This window comes from Mobula hypostoma, chromosome 3 (genome assembly GCF_963921235.1).
Source record: "Mobula hypostoma chromosome 3, sMobHyp1.1, whole genome shotgun sequence".
NCBI classification, from domain to species: domain Eukaryota; kingdom Metazoa; phylum Chordata; class Chondrichthyes; order Myliobatiformes; family Myliobatidae; genus Mobula; species Mobula hypostoma.
In genome coordinates this window covers 87,574,482-87,588,944 of record NC_086099.1, presented here as the reverse complement: position 1 = coordinate 87,588,944, position 14,463 = coordinate 87,574,482, and the positions used below count along the sequence as shown (strand labels likewise).

General features: G+C 39.4%; 1 protein-coding gene across 6 annotated transcripts in view; it reads right to left on the bottom strand.

Annotated features, from left to right (window-relative positions):
- The window catches only part of LOC134344113 (LIM domain-binding protein 2), a 555,808-nt gene that overhangs the window by 335,672 nt on the left and 205,673 nt on the right, over positions 1-14,463 (bottom strand). For 5 of the 6 annotated variants that reach the window (XM_063043401.1, XM_063043402.1, XM_063043399.1 and 2 more), the window contains exon 4: positions 1,800-1,875. In XM_063043401.1, the coding sequence (XP_062899471.1) occupies positions 1,800-1,875 (76 nt within the window). Of the gene's footprint in view, positions 1-1,799; positions 2,255-14,463 lie in introns of those variants that run through there. The other variant, XM_063043404.1, reaches the window with a different exon arrangement.

Genomic DNA, 14,463 nt, shown 5'->3' with positions numbered 1-14,463 from the left:
TCTCATCCTGACTGTTTATTAAATGCCATCTGAACTATTACAGTGAGTTCATTAAATCTGCTGCATCTAATAAAGATTGATGGAGTCAATGAATAATTACTAATCTGTACTTTGAGGATGGCTCAAGTGGAGGTGGCTTAAATAAAACAATTTCCCATCAACACCCTGAAACTGTACTTTGCACTCTTCACACAGGCATTGAAGCTCACAACAAACTACTTAAGTGTAACTTCCAAATTTTTTTCCTGATTACTTCATTACATGTACATGTCAAAAACAAATGTTTCTTGTAGTTTATCCTCAAAAGAACACTTCCAAACATTCAGCACTTGAGCTCAAGCATTTTAAAATCTCCCCTCCCACTTAAACACCAAATCCAAGAAATAATCAAAAGCATGAATTGCACACGTTTTTAAGAGTACATAAATGTGTGCCTGTGCACATGTACACTAATACACACATATCTTTTCCCAATTGTGACAAAACTGTGGTCTGAAACAATTATCTCTATTTACAGATCTGAAAGTAAAAACCATCCATTAAATACTTTTTCGATATTCATCCTACTGAAAAGTAATGCTTTAAGATGCTCCAGCAAATGTAATTAATAATCTAAAGTCAATCAGGATATAACTATCGGGAATTGGTAAGAGTAAAACTAGACTTGCTGTTCCAAAAGAAATGTCAATGAAGCGGGCAGAGAATGTCAACACATCACCGAAACAAAGCTGAGCACAGAAGCAGGGTTATTCAGGTAACTCTTAACACTCAAAGACAAAAGATTTTTTGTAATGATATAATTATACAAAGCAGAAGTCTCCAGACAATGTTGAGTTCATCCAATTATTCAAATAACAGCGATTCCTTCACACGGTTTTTTTCCCCCCACTGTACAATTTATGTAATAAAAGAGAATCTGCTTTTGATTTTTTTAAAATTAGTTTAAAAGTCTTTCAGTGGATATAAATACATCCAAGCAGAAAAATATTGTTCAGTGTCAAAATGAAGTACAACTAGTACCTGTGCTTGCTTTCACCTCCAATTAACTGAGCAATCCTCAGAGTGTATCACTTCTATTCATGATTTACTCTACCAATAAAATTCAGATCTGCAATAAATACCTTGCTTCCCTTTACACATAAACTGTGGAATTTATAAGCAACTGGATGACAAAAGATTTAATTTGCTTCTTAATAAACAGGTCTACAGGTTTACTGCAAGTTCCTTGCTACGTCCTTAAATTTAACCAGCTAAGCTCCGTTGCACAAGAATAAGAAAGCTGAACTCCCATTTCAGCCTCTTATTACAGTCCCTAATTTAACAGTAAGAGCCATTCCAAGCATCTCTTACTTACAGTAAGTATCACACAACCAGTTGTACATTGATCCAGCAATAAGCTTGCACTGTTACTTATTATCATTTCAGCATAAACACAGGGACTCTTCCAAAGCAAATCTAAGTAAAATGTGAATCAGCTTTTCCCTTTCATAAAAAATTAACCATTTGGAAGATGCCTACCTAAATCAAGAACAATTTGCATTATGAAGATAAACCTTGGGGAAAAACAAATGCCTCGTCTGATAAATTCTGTGAAGAAGCGGCAGCTTTTATCAACTTAAACAATTAATTTGCATCTGGAGATAATGAGATACCTCATAATTTAATTATAAAAATAATCAGAGCCATGTGTTTCTGCATATAATGAAATACTTCAAGCAGCATAATGAGCCCCTTTCAAAATTATCCCAGAAACACATCCGAAGTACTATGTGCTATTTCAAAAAGGCTGAAGGACTTACCTCTGTGCGAGTCTGCAGTCGTTTGTTCAGCTCATATATCCGATAGTCTGGCTGTACCACATATGGCGTGTGTCTCCTATAAAATGGTCCAAAAGGAGAGGAATAGAAAGGGTCATGAGGTGTGCTGGACATCTTGGATGCTTGCAGAGAATCAAGCTACACACCGTAACATCAACATCCATACAGTGCACATGGGCTTCAGGCTACAGTGCAGGCAAGCCACCAGCAGAACACACTGGGAAATGCTCTGGGAGCCCTCTACTGCAAGAGAAAGACCGGATAGCTCTAGGCAGAAAAACTTGTTTTTTTAAAAATCAGTTTGTGAAAGGGTCATTTCCTGTCCGCTCCAAACACTGGCAAAAATATAATTCTTCAAGCTGACAGAGAGGTCTGAGGTTTGGTTTTAATTTTTCCCAGCAAGGACCCCTCAGGAACCTGGCAGCAAGACTTGTTAGCATATAGGTGGTTATACAGCTGCCTGACCTAAAATTCCTTCTAAAAGGAATATTCCACACTGCAGTGCTGCATTTTCTAACACTAACACTTCCAGCAGCATGCTTCCCTCATTCACTTTTAAATAACATGCTTACGCAGTGGCTAAACCGGACACCTAAGCTGAAGTGTCAAACTCCTAAGGTTAAAATCACAATTAGAGAAGATGAGGAATTACAGAAATTCTATTTTTTTAACAAGAATAAAATAGAACAACTGCATCTTATTAGACAGCTCTCAGGAGCCAAATCTTCTCTCTCCACAAAAGCCTAGTATGTTGTTTTGCAAAGGCGAGCAAAAATGATTTCCTCCTCATAAATTTCCATCTTCATACAAGGAGGGTATACTCTAAAACAGGGAGCCTCCTGGGGTTCTGGAATAGCATCCCATCACACTCAAGTATCATTATCTGACTGATAGGCAAAGTAATCTAACAGTTAAAACCATAAGATTGAAGCATTTCTAATTTTCATTCATTGGTAACATGTTGATGTGTTGACATGCATTAACTCTTTGACTTCATTCACTTTAAATAGTCACTGCCAGGGGGAGCCTCCCTGAATGACCCCCACCCACTCCTCTTTTCCTGCTGAGAAGGTCACATGGCTGCATGGAGACTTGACCCCCTGTTTACATCTGAGTGCACATACATCACAAAAAGAACAATGACATACCAAGTTTCTGTCTCCAATTACTTTTCAAAATCTGGTTACACCAGTCCAAATTATTGTGCTCTAACTGCAACTCAGATTGAGTCGATGCACATATGAATTGAAATGACAGGTTTCAAAGGATCTGGAAAGTAAAAGAAATTATTTATGTGGATTTAATTATTTCTTAAGCGATAGAACATTACTAGTAGTGGATATTAATTTAGTAGATACTACTTTAAACCAGTAATGTAATTTAATCAGCATGCTTTGCTTCATGAAAACTTGTGTAGGTCCCTCTGGGTTTATGTCTGTTCTGGAAATGGGTACTCGGACAACGAGTGATTTCATTTCAAGGTATGAAAGAGCAAAATAACTGAGAAGGGAATAATTCTCCCTCTTCATTGGAAGCTGCACGAGAAAAATCAAATACAGTATATTAACTCTTCTTGGTTGATGCTAGAAATCTTTGGTTCATTTTATGAAAAGTAACTTTCTAGATTTGTTGCATTTCTTCCTCAGCCTGTCAAAGGTGGAAACAAAACACAGCTGAATTAGTTTCAGAATTTCTCATGCAAGAAAAGTGACAATAAGCATTGTATTTACAGAAAGATCAACTTTTTCACTATTACATACTCTGAAAGAAGAATGGATAACAGATTGGTGTCAATCCCATTCTAGATATTTTCTTTGTTCGCTCCACCCCTTCAATTCCAACCATGCTTACTTTTTAAACTATCACAACTCTAATGAAGGAACATTTTCCCTGCTTTTCAATACTCAGAATCAATATGATCCCCAAGCCTAATTTTAGGCAACTGCCTGAGTAGTTAAAGAAGATGCAACAAGTTAAAAACAGTCTGCTTGAGGAACTCAGCAGGTCAGGCGGCATCTAAGGAGGGAATTGAATAGTTGACTTTTCAAGTGAAGACTATCTGGACCATGTGGTTGAAGAGCAGGAGAAACCTCAGCCAGGCAGTGACAGAGGGTCTCACAGAGCTGCCACTGAAGAGAGGAGGAAAACTTCAAAGAGGGCATCCCTCAAAGAGGCTTCGCAGTTGAATAGTAAAATGGAAGCACGAGACACAAAGCTGGAGTCTGGAGCAATAGACAAAATGCTGAAGGAACTCAGCGGGTCAGTAGCATCTGTGGAGGTAAACCCCTCAATACTCAGATGCTTGGATGCTTACCAAATTTAGTTTTGATCCCAATTTTATTTCTGCTCACCAGGATGACTCCTTGCTTACTAACCAATGAGATGACTCCTGTACTGATATAGGGGTGATGTTTGCTACCTGCCATTTGCTTATGTTTGAGGTTGGAATAAAAGTTAGGCTCAGACTTGGGAGGTGGGGGGTGGGGTGGAAATCAGCTGGAGAAAGCAACAACTGAAACATAAACTTATCCAACTTAGTATCTGTCAGAGTTGGCAGCCCTGCACTGCAAATGCAGGGTTGTTTTGAAACAAACAACCCTTCTTCCTTCCCCTCCGACCATAATACCAGGTATCCCTGTAAATGTCCCAGCTCAAGGGCAGCTCTCCCTGTGAAATATTGAGCCTGGGTTGGTGCAAGTACTGGATTTCCCTTCAAATGAATTGATGACATCAGCTCCCAGGAGAAAGACAAGTAGCTACATTTTAAAATCATTTATTCATGATGGTTTCAAATTTCTCATATATATTTTACAATTTATTTCAAAACACATGTTAAACATCATGTAAGTGTGTGAGTATCAAAGACATTTTAAAAATCAGTAAAATGGATGGCTTTGACAGCCAATGAGAGCAGGCCACACTGTCTGTCAAAGCTACTCTGAGTGGCTTTGCCGACATAGCCCCTTTCCATGAGCTGCAGGCAATACTGGGCAAACTGCTTGGTCTGAACCAAGGCGGCAGCGATTTCAGGACAAACATAAATCTCCTCCAAAAGGTCTTTATGACAGCAAAGCACTCACACATCCTATGGAGGGCAAGGCTGCTCACTTCGAGTCCATGCTGGTCTAAGGAAAAGTGAAGCCTGCTCATGACTAACAGGTGTTGACAGCAAAGGGTAGGATTGTTTTCCTATATTGTGGCCATTCATTAGCCCTGAGCAGTCCCAGACGGAAGATGCACACTTAGGTGTTCAAAGCTCTCTTTATTCTTCGCAAATTTAAGTTCCAGCTATGCAGCATCACATTCAACAACATCCCTTCCTCTATCCTTCCCTTCCTGATAGTTCATTACTCAAGTAACAAGAAAAACACAGCTCCAGCAGCCTAGGTTCAGCTCTAACCTCTGGTACTGTCTGTGTGGAGTTTGCATGGTCAACTTGTGACTGAGCATATTTCATTTATGTACTTTAGGTTTGGCCCACATTCCAAAGACATGCTAGCTTGTCAGTTCATTAGCCACTGTAAATTGCCCTGAATGAGTGATAACATCTGGAGGGAGGGGAGCAGATGGGAATGTGGGAAGAATAGGATTAGTGTAGGAATAATGTAAATAGTCGGTGGACACTCAGTGGGCCAAATGGCCTTTTCTGTGGTGTATGACTTGATAATTCCAAGTAATGAGCCCAGACCATGCAAAGTTTTTTTCTATCTGCTCTTCATCTTTCTCCTAGCGGTTCTCACTGTCACCACCCAGCTATCTCCACTTTCACCCTCCGCTCCCCGAAACTGGCTCCACCTGCCCTTTTTTTCCCTGCCCCATCTGCCGGCAAACTGCTTCCACCTCCTAACCCCACTGTTCTGCCTCCTCTACCTGGCTCGATCTGTCTGTCATTCTTCACCTCTCCTCAGTCCTCCAATCAACTCTGGCCCCTATCCCACCACTCCTACCCTCCGCTTTATACTGGCTATCTCCCCCCTCTGTTCTTAGTCCTGACACAAGGTTTTAACCTGAGACATTAATAATCATTTTCTCCTCACAGATGCTGATCAGAACACTGAATTCCTCTTGTAGATTATTCGTGGGTTTTGGTTTTAACATCTGCAGTATCTTGTATATCATGTAAGACTTCCAAAACCAAAGCACATCTCTCCATTGACATCACACGTCACAGTCTCCACTCTTCTCCTTTTGGAAACTGCCTTTTCATTTCACGCACTTGAAAGAAAAACTGGGAATTACAGCAAACCCTCTCATGGCCAAACAAGGCCAGCAAAATATAAAGTTCCTGTTGCACACAACAACAGAAATAGCCTGACTCTGAATCTTTTAGCTGTAAGCTTCTCTTGGAACTGTCATTCAGACCTCACATGGGCAATTCCATTTTTGTTTAAGATTGCACCATCTCAAGGTTATGATTTGGTACACTTGGAAATAAATTCTAGGCACATACTGCAGCACAAAGACTGACAATGGCACAAACAAGCATTTTTAGAAGATTTTTTTACCATTCTTTTCCTTTTAGTTTTGAAGTGTTTTTGTTTGGAGCTGCAGTGGATTTTTAAACAGAAGAATTTGCATACACCACAACCACGAGATTAAAATCAACTAATATTCACTACAGGCATTTGTGACAATCACTGGAGGTGTTGACTGAAAGCTTCTTTACTCCTGATTTTAAAATCTGACATATTTGAAGAATCTTTACAAAAATGCCAAAGCTCACCAAACAATGTATAATGTTTTAAAATGTATTTAGAACAAAGGAGTAATGAAATACAGCCTTGCAAAATGAGTTGTACCACAGTGACATTGCAATGTTATACAGTTTAATACCATAAATCTACAAGCCAGTACTCCAGCCAAAGCAGTTTTCTGATCTCCAGCCAATCTTACACACATATAGTACTGCATGTCTTCATCTCCAGCTGCTTACTTCTCGATTTTGCAATGATTTGACCCGCTTATAAATTAAAACAAATTCTAAGTTTCCATTTGGAGCCAGTTATTGAGCAAATGTCAAGATGTAAACCACTGCAGGTTCTCCTATCACTTTTCGGTAATCATTGTAGTCAAAAGTAAATGAATGAACCGTTCTATGCATGATTTGTTCTAGAAAATCCAATGGCTGCTGGTAATCACTGAAGTTTTGCTCTTTCCATCATCTGCCAGAATATCAAAAGCCATTATTTTGTGAGCATTTTCAAACAGTTCATCACCATTCATTGCAAAGATAGCAACTGGATGTGTGAAATTAATCACATACCTGTATACTCTGCAGTGGAAATGCATTTAAAAATGGCATTTGTAAGACCTGCCTTCAGCCTTTTAAGTTTCAGTAATATTTTGTTACACACATTGCTGAAAGTGCAAGATGCTAGCGTGAGGGAACCTGGGACCTGATTGAAAACAGCAAGCGATAGAGTATATCCTTACCCAATCAGATGAAGGAATGCCAAATTAACGGTGACAGGGAAGAGGGGTATGAAGAAAGGAAAAGAAATTTAGATTAACGAAGAAAAAAGGCAAATACACTGTAATTAATAACTTTGAAATCTTTGTTGCATCTGAGACAGAAACCAGAGGTTGAAGTCCCACACCATAAGAGTAGAGCACAGAAATCTAAATGAGATGATGTGGAACAGTGAGAATAAAACAGAAAATACTGGAAACATTCAGCAGGTCAGGGAGCATCTGTGAAAAGAGAAACAGAGTTCATATCAAGGAGCTAAAATAGTAACTTTGTTTCCTGCACTGACCCTGCCTGACCTGATGAACGTTTCCATCATTTTCTGCTTTTGTTTCAGATTTCCAGCATCTATAATTTTTTTTAGTTTTACTGGAATACAGTACCTAGATGTTAAGGGCTGGCTCAATGTAGGAGATTGTTTTATTTAAACATATTTACCGAAATTATCACATCCTATCTGGAGCAGCTGGCTGTGAGACATATCCTCAGGAGATAAACCAAGGATTAAAAAAAAGTAGAGTTGAACAAGCTTGTGCAAAAACATTCTGCAATAGGCAATTGCTAGGTTCAATAAAACTTAAAATATGTATGGGTGAAAGCATTGTGTGAGTATGGATGGAGTACTGAATTAGTTGAAATTTACTAACAATAAATGTCCAAAGACAAGAATGAGAACTTTATTGAGAGTAAGGTAAAGGTAACGAACTGGGACCATGATTAGTGCAGGTACACCAGTACGAACCACAGAGAGGAACAGAAACCCATAGTTCACCCTGTCTGCATGCTGAACTTGCTGACAATCCCACATTGGGCATGGGTAAGCAAACTGCGAAAGCAAGTCAGAAATTCCAGACTAGGGAACAATATTAAGCAGATTCACGCCCCAGGAGATTTGAAAGGATCAAGTTCAAAGCAGTACATATGAACAGGTAAAATAAGCAATGCATGTTCTTGACAAGCAAAGTTAAAATAATCCAGGTAAAAAGATGCCAAGCTTGTTAGCAGGCTTGAACTAAAATCAATATTTGAAGTACAAAACCTCAGCCTTAGCACAAAACCCAGGATCTACTGGGCAATGTGGTCTTTGCTCTTCTATCTGTTTTTCATATCTGTGCTAGTTACGGCAAGCATTTCAGGGCACTAGGAAAATATCAACAGCAATGTTTCTACAAATCCTCCATATTCACTGCAACGACAAACAAGCCAACATCAGTTTTCTCTCCCAGGCCAACATCTCCAGCACTGTGGACCTAGTTACAGTCAATAGGCTTCATTGCAAGGCCACTCTGTTCACATGTGTTGAGGTGCAGCAGTCAAAAGGGAGGTAGCAGAGATGGAGAAGTGAGCACCTGTTCCATATTAAGGCTTTGATAACACCAAACTCCCGAACTGGACATTCAAAGACTGCCATGGGAAGAGATTATCAGGTGGACAGAGAAAAATATATACAATAGTGCTCTCAGTCTCCCTACTGGCCCCTGGGAATCTCTAGCCCATGAATCAGAGGGAAGTGGGAACATTTAGGTGGTGCTGAGAATTCAGAGGCCATACAAAGGTATGTAATCCCAATAAGCAGTAGAAAGAAAGGACAACTTCACAATTAGCCCAGCCACACTCCCCTTTGTCTACCATCTGCCCCATCCATAGAAAATTCTGCAGATCCCACATTGGCTGAGAACACACAAAACTGGAGAGCAAGTTAGACTTGCTGAACACCTACGCTCTGTCCGCCAGAGAAAGCAGGATCTCCCAGTGGCCACACATTTTAATTCCACATCCCATTCCCATTCTGATATGTCTATCCACGGCCTCCTCTACTGTAAAGATGAAGCCACACTCAGGTTGGAGGAACAACACCTTATATTCCGTCTGGGTAGCCTCCAACCTGATGGCATGAACATTGACTTCTCTAACTTACGCTAATGCCCCACAACCCCCTCGTAACCCATCCGTTATTTATTTATATACACACATTCTTTCTCTCTCTCTCTCCTTTTTCTCCCTCTGCCCCTCTGACTATACCCCTTGCCCATCCTCTGGGTTTTTCCCCCCTCCCCCTTTTCCTTCTCCCTGGGCTTCCTGTCCCATGATCCTTTCATATCCCTTTTGCCAATCACCTGTCCAGCTGTTGGCTCCATCCCTCCCCCTCCTGTCTTCTCCTATCATTTTGGATCTCCCCCTCCCCTTCCCACTTTCAAATCTCTTACTAGCTCTTCCTTCAGTTAGTCCTGACGAAGGGTCTCGGCCAGAAACGTCGACTGTACCTCTTCCTACAGATGCTGCCTGGCCTACTGTGTTCACCAGCAACTTTGATGTGTGTTGCTTGAATTTCCAGCATCTGCAGATTTCCTCGTGTTTGAGTAGGTTAGACTCCCCCAGTCCCAGAATACAGCCGAAGACATAGATCATTAACTAAGTATTGTATGTTCAACCAATGCAGAATTCCCAATCAACAAAGCCTGTATAAACTTGAACTATATCTTATCAATATTGTTCAAGGGACAGGCAATTTCTACTTGACTGAGAGTCATTATCATCATCATTATGTGCCTTATCGTGTGATGTGGGTGATCATGGTCTTTCCATAAGCATGATTGTTCTTGGCAATTTTTTCTACAGAAGTGGTTTGCCACTGCCTTCTTCTAGGCAGTGTCTTTACAAGATGGGTGACCCCAGACATCATCAATACTCTTCAGAGATTGCCTGGCATCAGTGGTGGCACAACCAGGATTTGTGATTTGTACCAACTGCTCATGAGACCAACCACCACCTGCTCCCATGGCTTCATGTGACCCTGATTCGGGGGGGGGGGGGTGCTAAGCAGGTGCTACATCTTGTCCAAGGGTGACTGCAAGCTAGCGAAGGGAAGGAGCACCTTACACCTCCTTTGGTGGAGAGGTGTCTCCACCCCACCTCCCTATGACTGAGAGTAATGGAAGTCAAATTGTTTCTCAGTACATGCCTCTCCCAACTATTTACCACCTCACACCAATGTTACTTGTCAGCTGCAGGAAATCATGCAACCTGAAATGCACAAAACTTGACATTTAGATCTAGCCTCACCTGCATTTAAGTGAGCGCAGCAATGTTGTGGATAAGCAGCTTCAGTACAAAGAGCCAAGCACCCCCATTAGCTAAGGCCTAACTGGTTCAAAAGAGCATCTGGTTCCAAATAAGTCTTAATATGGAACAGGTGTTCATTTCTCCATTTCTGCTGTGTCCCTTTGACTGCTGCACCTCAACAAATGTGAAAAATCCAACAAGATTGAAGGACTTGTTCTGTCAGTGCCGAGTACTAACAGCCACTTTAGACCTCCACACCATTATTCCCAGCAAAAGATCAGAAGAGGAAACTAATACTAACTGTATAATCAATAACAAAAATCACCAGGTACTCCTAAATACAGATGGCTTGACAGATGTACATATAAAATGGTGAACTTACATGACAATCCACATGTCTGTCAATAGTTCAGTATTAAATCTGTCACAGAGGTTTTGTATGAATTTCGATCACCTCCAGCACAAGCACAATTGTCAAAAAGATTATACATGTTTTAAAATCTGCAGCAAGAATCAATAAAGAAGCACATAGAGGGGGAGAAGTCATGTCATAACACTTCATATATATGCTTGCTTTAAAAAAAACTGTTACCTTTTCTACTTAGTTGCTAATAATAAATACTTTTTAAAAATCACATAGAAATGTCTGCTCTTTGGATGAGTTGCTAATTCTAGAGAAAGCAGACTTTCTCTTATCCCTTGATAATAAAGGAATTCAGAGCACATTACATATCAAGAATCTTCATTAATCCAAAGAATATACGCAAGAATGCAGTATACATTTTGTGACAATTCATATCTGCAATAAAGAAAACTTGCAAAGTACAGGAAGGAAAGAGTGTAAGAAAACAAGGCAAGCATATCTGCGTTTCATTACCATGTTGAATACGCACATGGCAATGTAGCTTTTAAACCTCCACTGCTGACATCTCATTACAGATTAAGATACACACACACATGCAACACAAACCTAATAATTAGTGGGTGACTGGAAATCTCCATTTTCACACCAGTCTTTCCCTTATTCTCCAAAAGCAATTCAAGTCTAAGCTCACATGCGTAAAATACACCACAACCAATTCTCAGCAGCCATTTCTTATAACTTTATATAGTGTGAATGCTTAAGCAAATAATTAAATGCAAAGGCACAATAAAATGTAGCTTCAGCATATACAGTCATCAATCGAGATGTTCCCACAACCAATTACCTCACTTTAAGGATACTTTATTTTGTTATTTTATGTTATCATTATTTATTCCTATTTATTTATAGTTGCATTTCAACAGTTAGTTGTTTTCTATGCTCTTGCTCTTTCATTGATCCTGTTTACAGTTACTATTCTATAGATTTGCTGAGTATGCCTGCAGAAAACAGAATCTCAGGGTTGTATGTAGTGACATGTACATATTTTGATAATAAATTTTACTTTAAGCTTGGAACGTTATTTGAGCAATATTATCACTGCTGTCTGGAAATAAGACTGATATAACAAAGAGAATTCCCACAAGTGTTTATCAAAGACTTGTGATTTCTTACATTTTGCAAGCAGAACTACCTCAAGCGTGTGAAGGGAAAAGAGCATAAACAATTTGCTTATATACAATTGAATATAGCCTTGTTAAATATAGTAGGTTATCCTTGTGGAATTTTCTTCATCAGTTGAATCAATCCATAATGAAAACAATCTGTATTTTGTTTTGAACCAGCAGCATCTCAGGCTGTATCTGAATTCAGTTTTAAATAAGCAACATGAAATGTTCATAATTGTGGCTATTATTCATGATTTAATTTAAGAGCATATTATTAATATGTCATACATGCATTTACAGATGGCATGTAAAACAGACCATCGAACTTTGAATTAATCCTTAACTGGTTTAGAAATGGGCTGGTGGAGAAGAACAGAAAAGTGACTGAATTTCAATTGTATACTACAACAATTTACACACCAAATGGGGAGCAAAGAATGAGCAGTAACTATGGCCCTCATAATGATGCTAACATCTTAGTAATGTTTTTGTTTGAAAAACAAAGTGAGCAAGAGATGACAGTGTTGTGAACTGCCAGCAGAAGTCACATGATAATTTCTATAACTTCTGGAAGATTGCTTTGACCAATATCCAAGTGTGGTTTTACTGTTAATGGTGTGGATGTTAGAAAGAAGGACTGAGTAATTGGCTTTTGGTACAGAACCAAAGCCAGCAAATATTTTTTTGGGTTTTCCAGAAGACATACACTTAGAAGAGCATTTTAGCCTTAAAGTTAAAGACAGAAACATCAGAGAAAGGTCCAGAACAGAAAAGTGCATGTGGCCGGCTGTAAGAGAGGCTGGGGGACTGGATTCTTTTTCTTATTCTTTTTCATGTGGGGGGAGCCTTAATGACTTCCATGGTTTACCTGTACCTTATGGCTATCTGGAGAAGATGAACATCAGAAGTATATTCTGCGTACATACTTTGATAATAAATTAAACCTTTGAACCCTTTTGAAAGCTGCTTTGAATCACGCAGATGAGAAAAAATCCAGCTCTGATTTGCTATGGAGTTTTAGACAGTTATGTGAAGGTGTTAATTGCCTTTACTTTTTCTACAGTCCAGAATCCTTCAAATTTTAACAGAGCATCTTTCTCCATAACATAAAGCAAATTGAGACACTTAATCAGATGTTAATGCAAGTTATTCAAATCTGTCTCAGCGAAGATGAACAAGATACATTACATATACTAATGTAGTCTAATGAATGTTAATTAAAGTGACATATGTAAGCAGCAGTGAAAGATACAAAAAGGCTCCCTGATGGATAAGTTTGACTACAGAAGATCTAAGCCTATTTGCAATTCTTGAAGTATTTTGACTTTGTTGATCTCTGCCCTCGGCTGCGGGGCACTCTGAAGGGCAGGTTGCCACAGGGTGCTTATGAAGCTATGTTCCCACACAAAGTACAGTAGTGCTAGAAAGTTTGTGAACCCTGTAGAATTTTCTCTATTCCTGCATAAATACGACCTAAAATGTGATCAGACCTTCATGCAAGTCCTAAAGCTAGATAAAGAGATCCCAATTAAATAAATAACACAAAAAACATTATAACTTGTTCATTTATTTATGTTTTGCAGAAAATGATCCAACATTACATGTATTTGCTAGAAAAAGTATGTGAACCTTTGCTTTCAGTAATTACAGTGACCCACTTGTACAGCAATAACTTCAACCAAACCTAACCCTAACCCTAACCGCCCCCATTTCCATCTCTTTTCCTCATATGCCTTTGCATTTTCCTTATGATTTAATTCTCATTTAAATGATATTATAGTCTCTGCATCAATAGTGACTTCTGGTCCTACATTCCATGTTCTAAGTAGCTGTCAATCTGAAAGTGCGTAATGATAATAAGGAAGGTCAATGGGTTGGAATGGGGGCAATAGCAAACGATAAACATGCAACATCACGGGACAAGCAGCAATGTCTCATTCTAACACCATGCCTCATCTTCATCTTTCTTCCTTCGTCTGTTTCTTCACTGATCACAAACAACTATAACTGAAGCTGGCAACTTCGCCATGAATTTTTTAAGGATTCATTTTCCCCCTGCAATGAATCTGGTTGTTTGGATTTCTGTAGATTATGTAATGAAGTTCAAAGTGAAAGATGGAATCAAGAAGGGAAAAGCCTGCGCCTGGACTCAATAGCAGTTCATCAGCCCAAACGCTAGGCAATTGGCAAGTGAGCAAGAACAAAGATTTGATGTTCAGGAGGTGTTTTAGTGACATCACCAGGTGAGTAAAGCTACCCAATTCTACAGATTCTCCCTCATCAGTTTACAGCCAACCACCCCTTATTTCATATTAATTCCTTTCACACCACACTTCAATCACTTGGGCTATAGTACTGAACTCTCAGTCTACTTCAAGGTATAGTCCAACTTCCCTCAAACTTGATGGGCAGAGCTACGATGGCCCTTGACAGTGACTTCTTCAAGCTCATCTGCGCAACAGCTTAATTTCTACCTTTAATGTCTCTCTTTTTCCTTTTCAAGATAGATGGGGTTCTGTCGAAGACCCTGACATAGAGCTACACTCAAACTTACAGCTCTTTGCAGCCATTTTTCAATATCCCGAG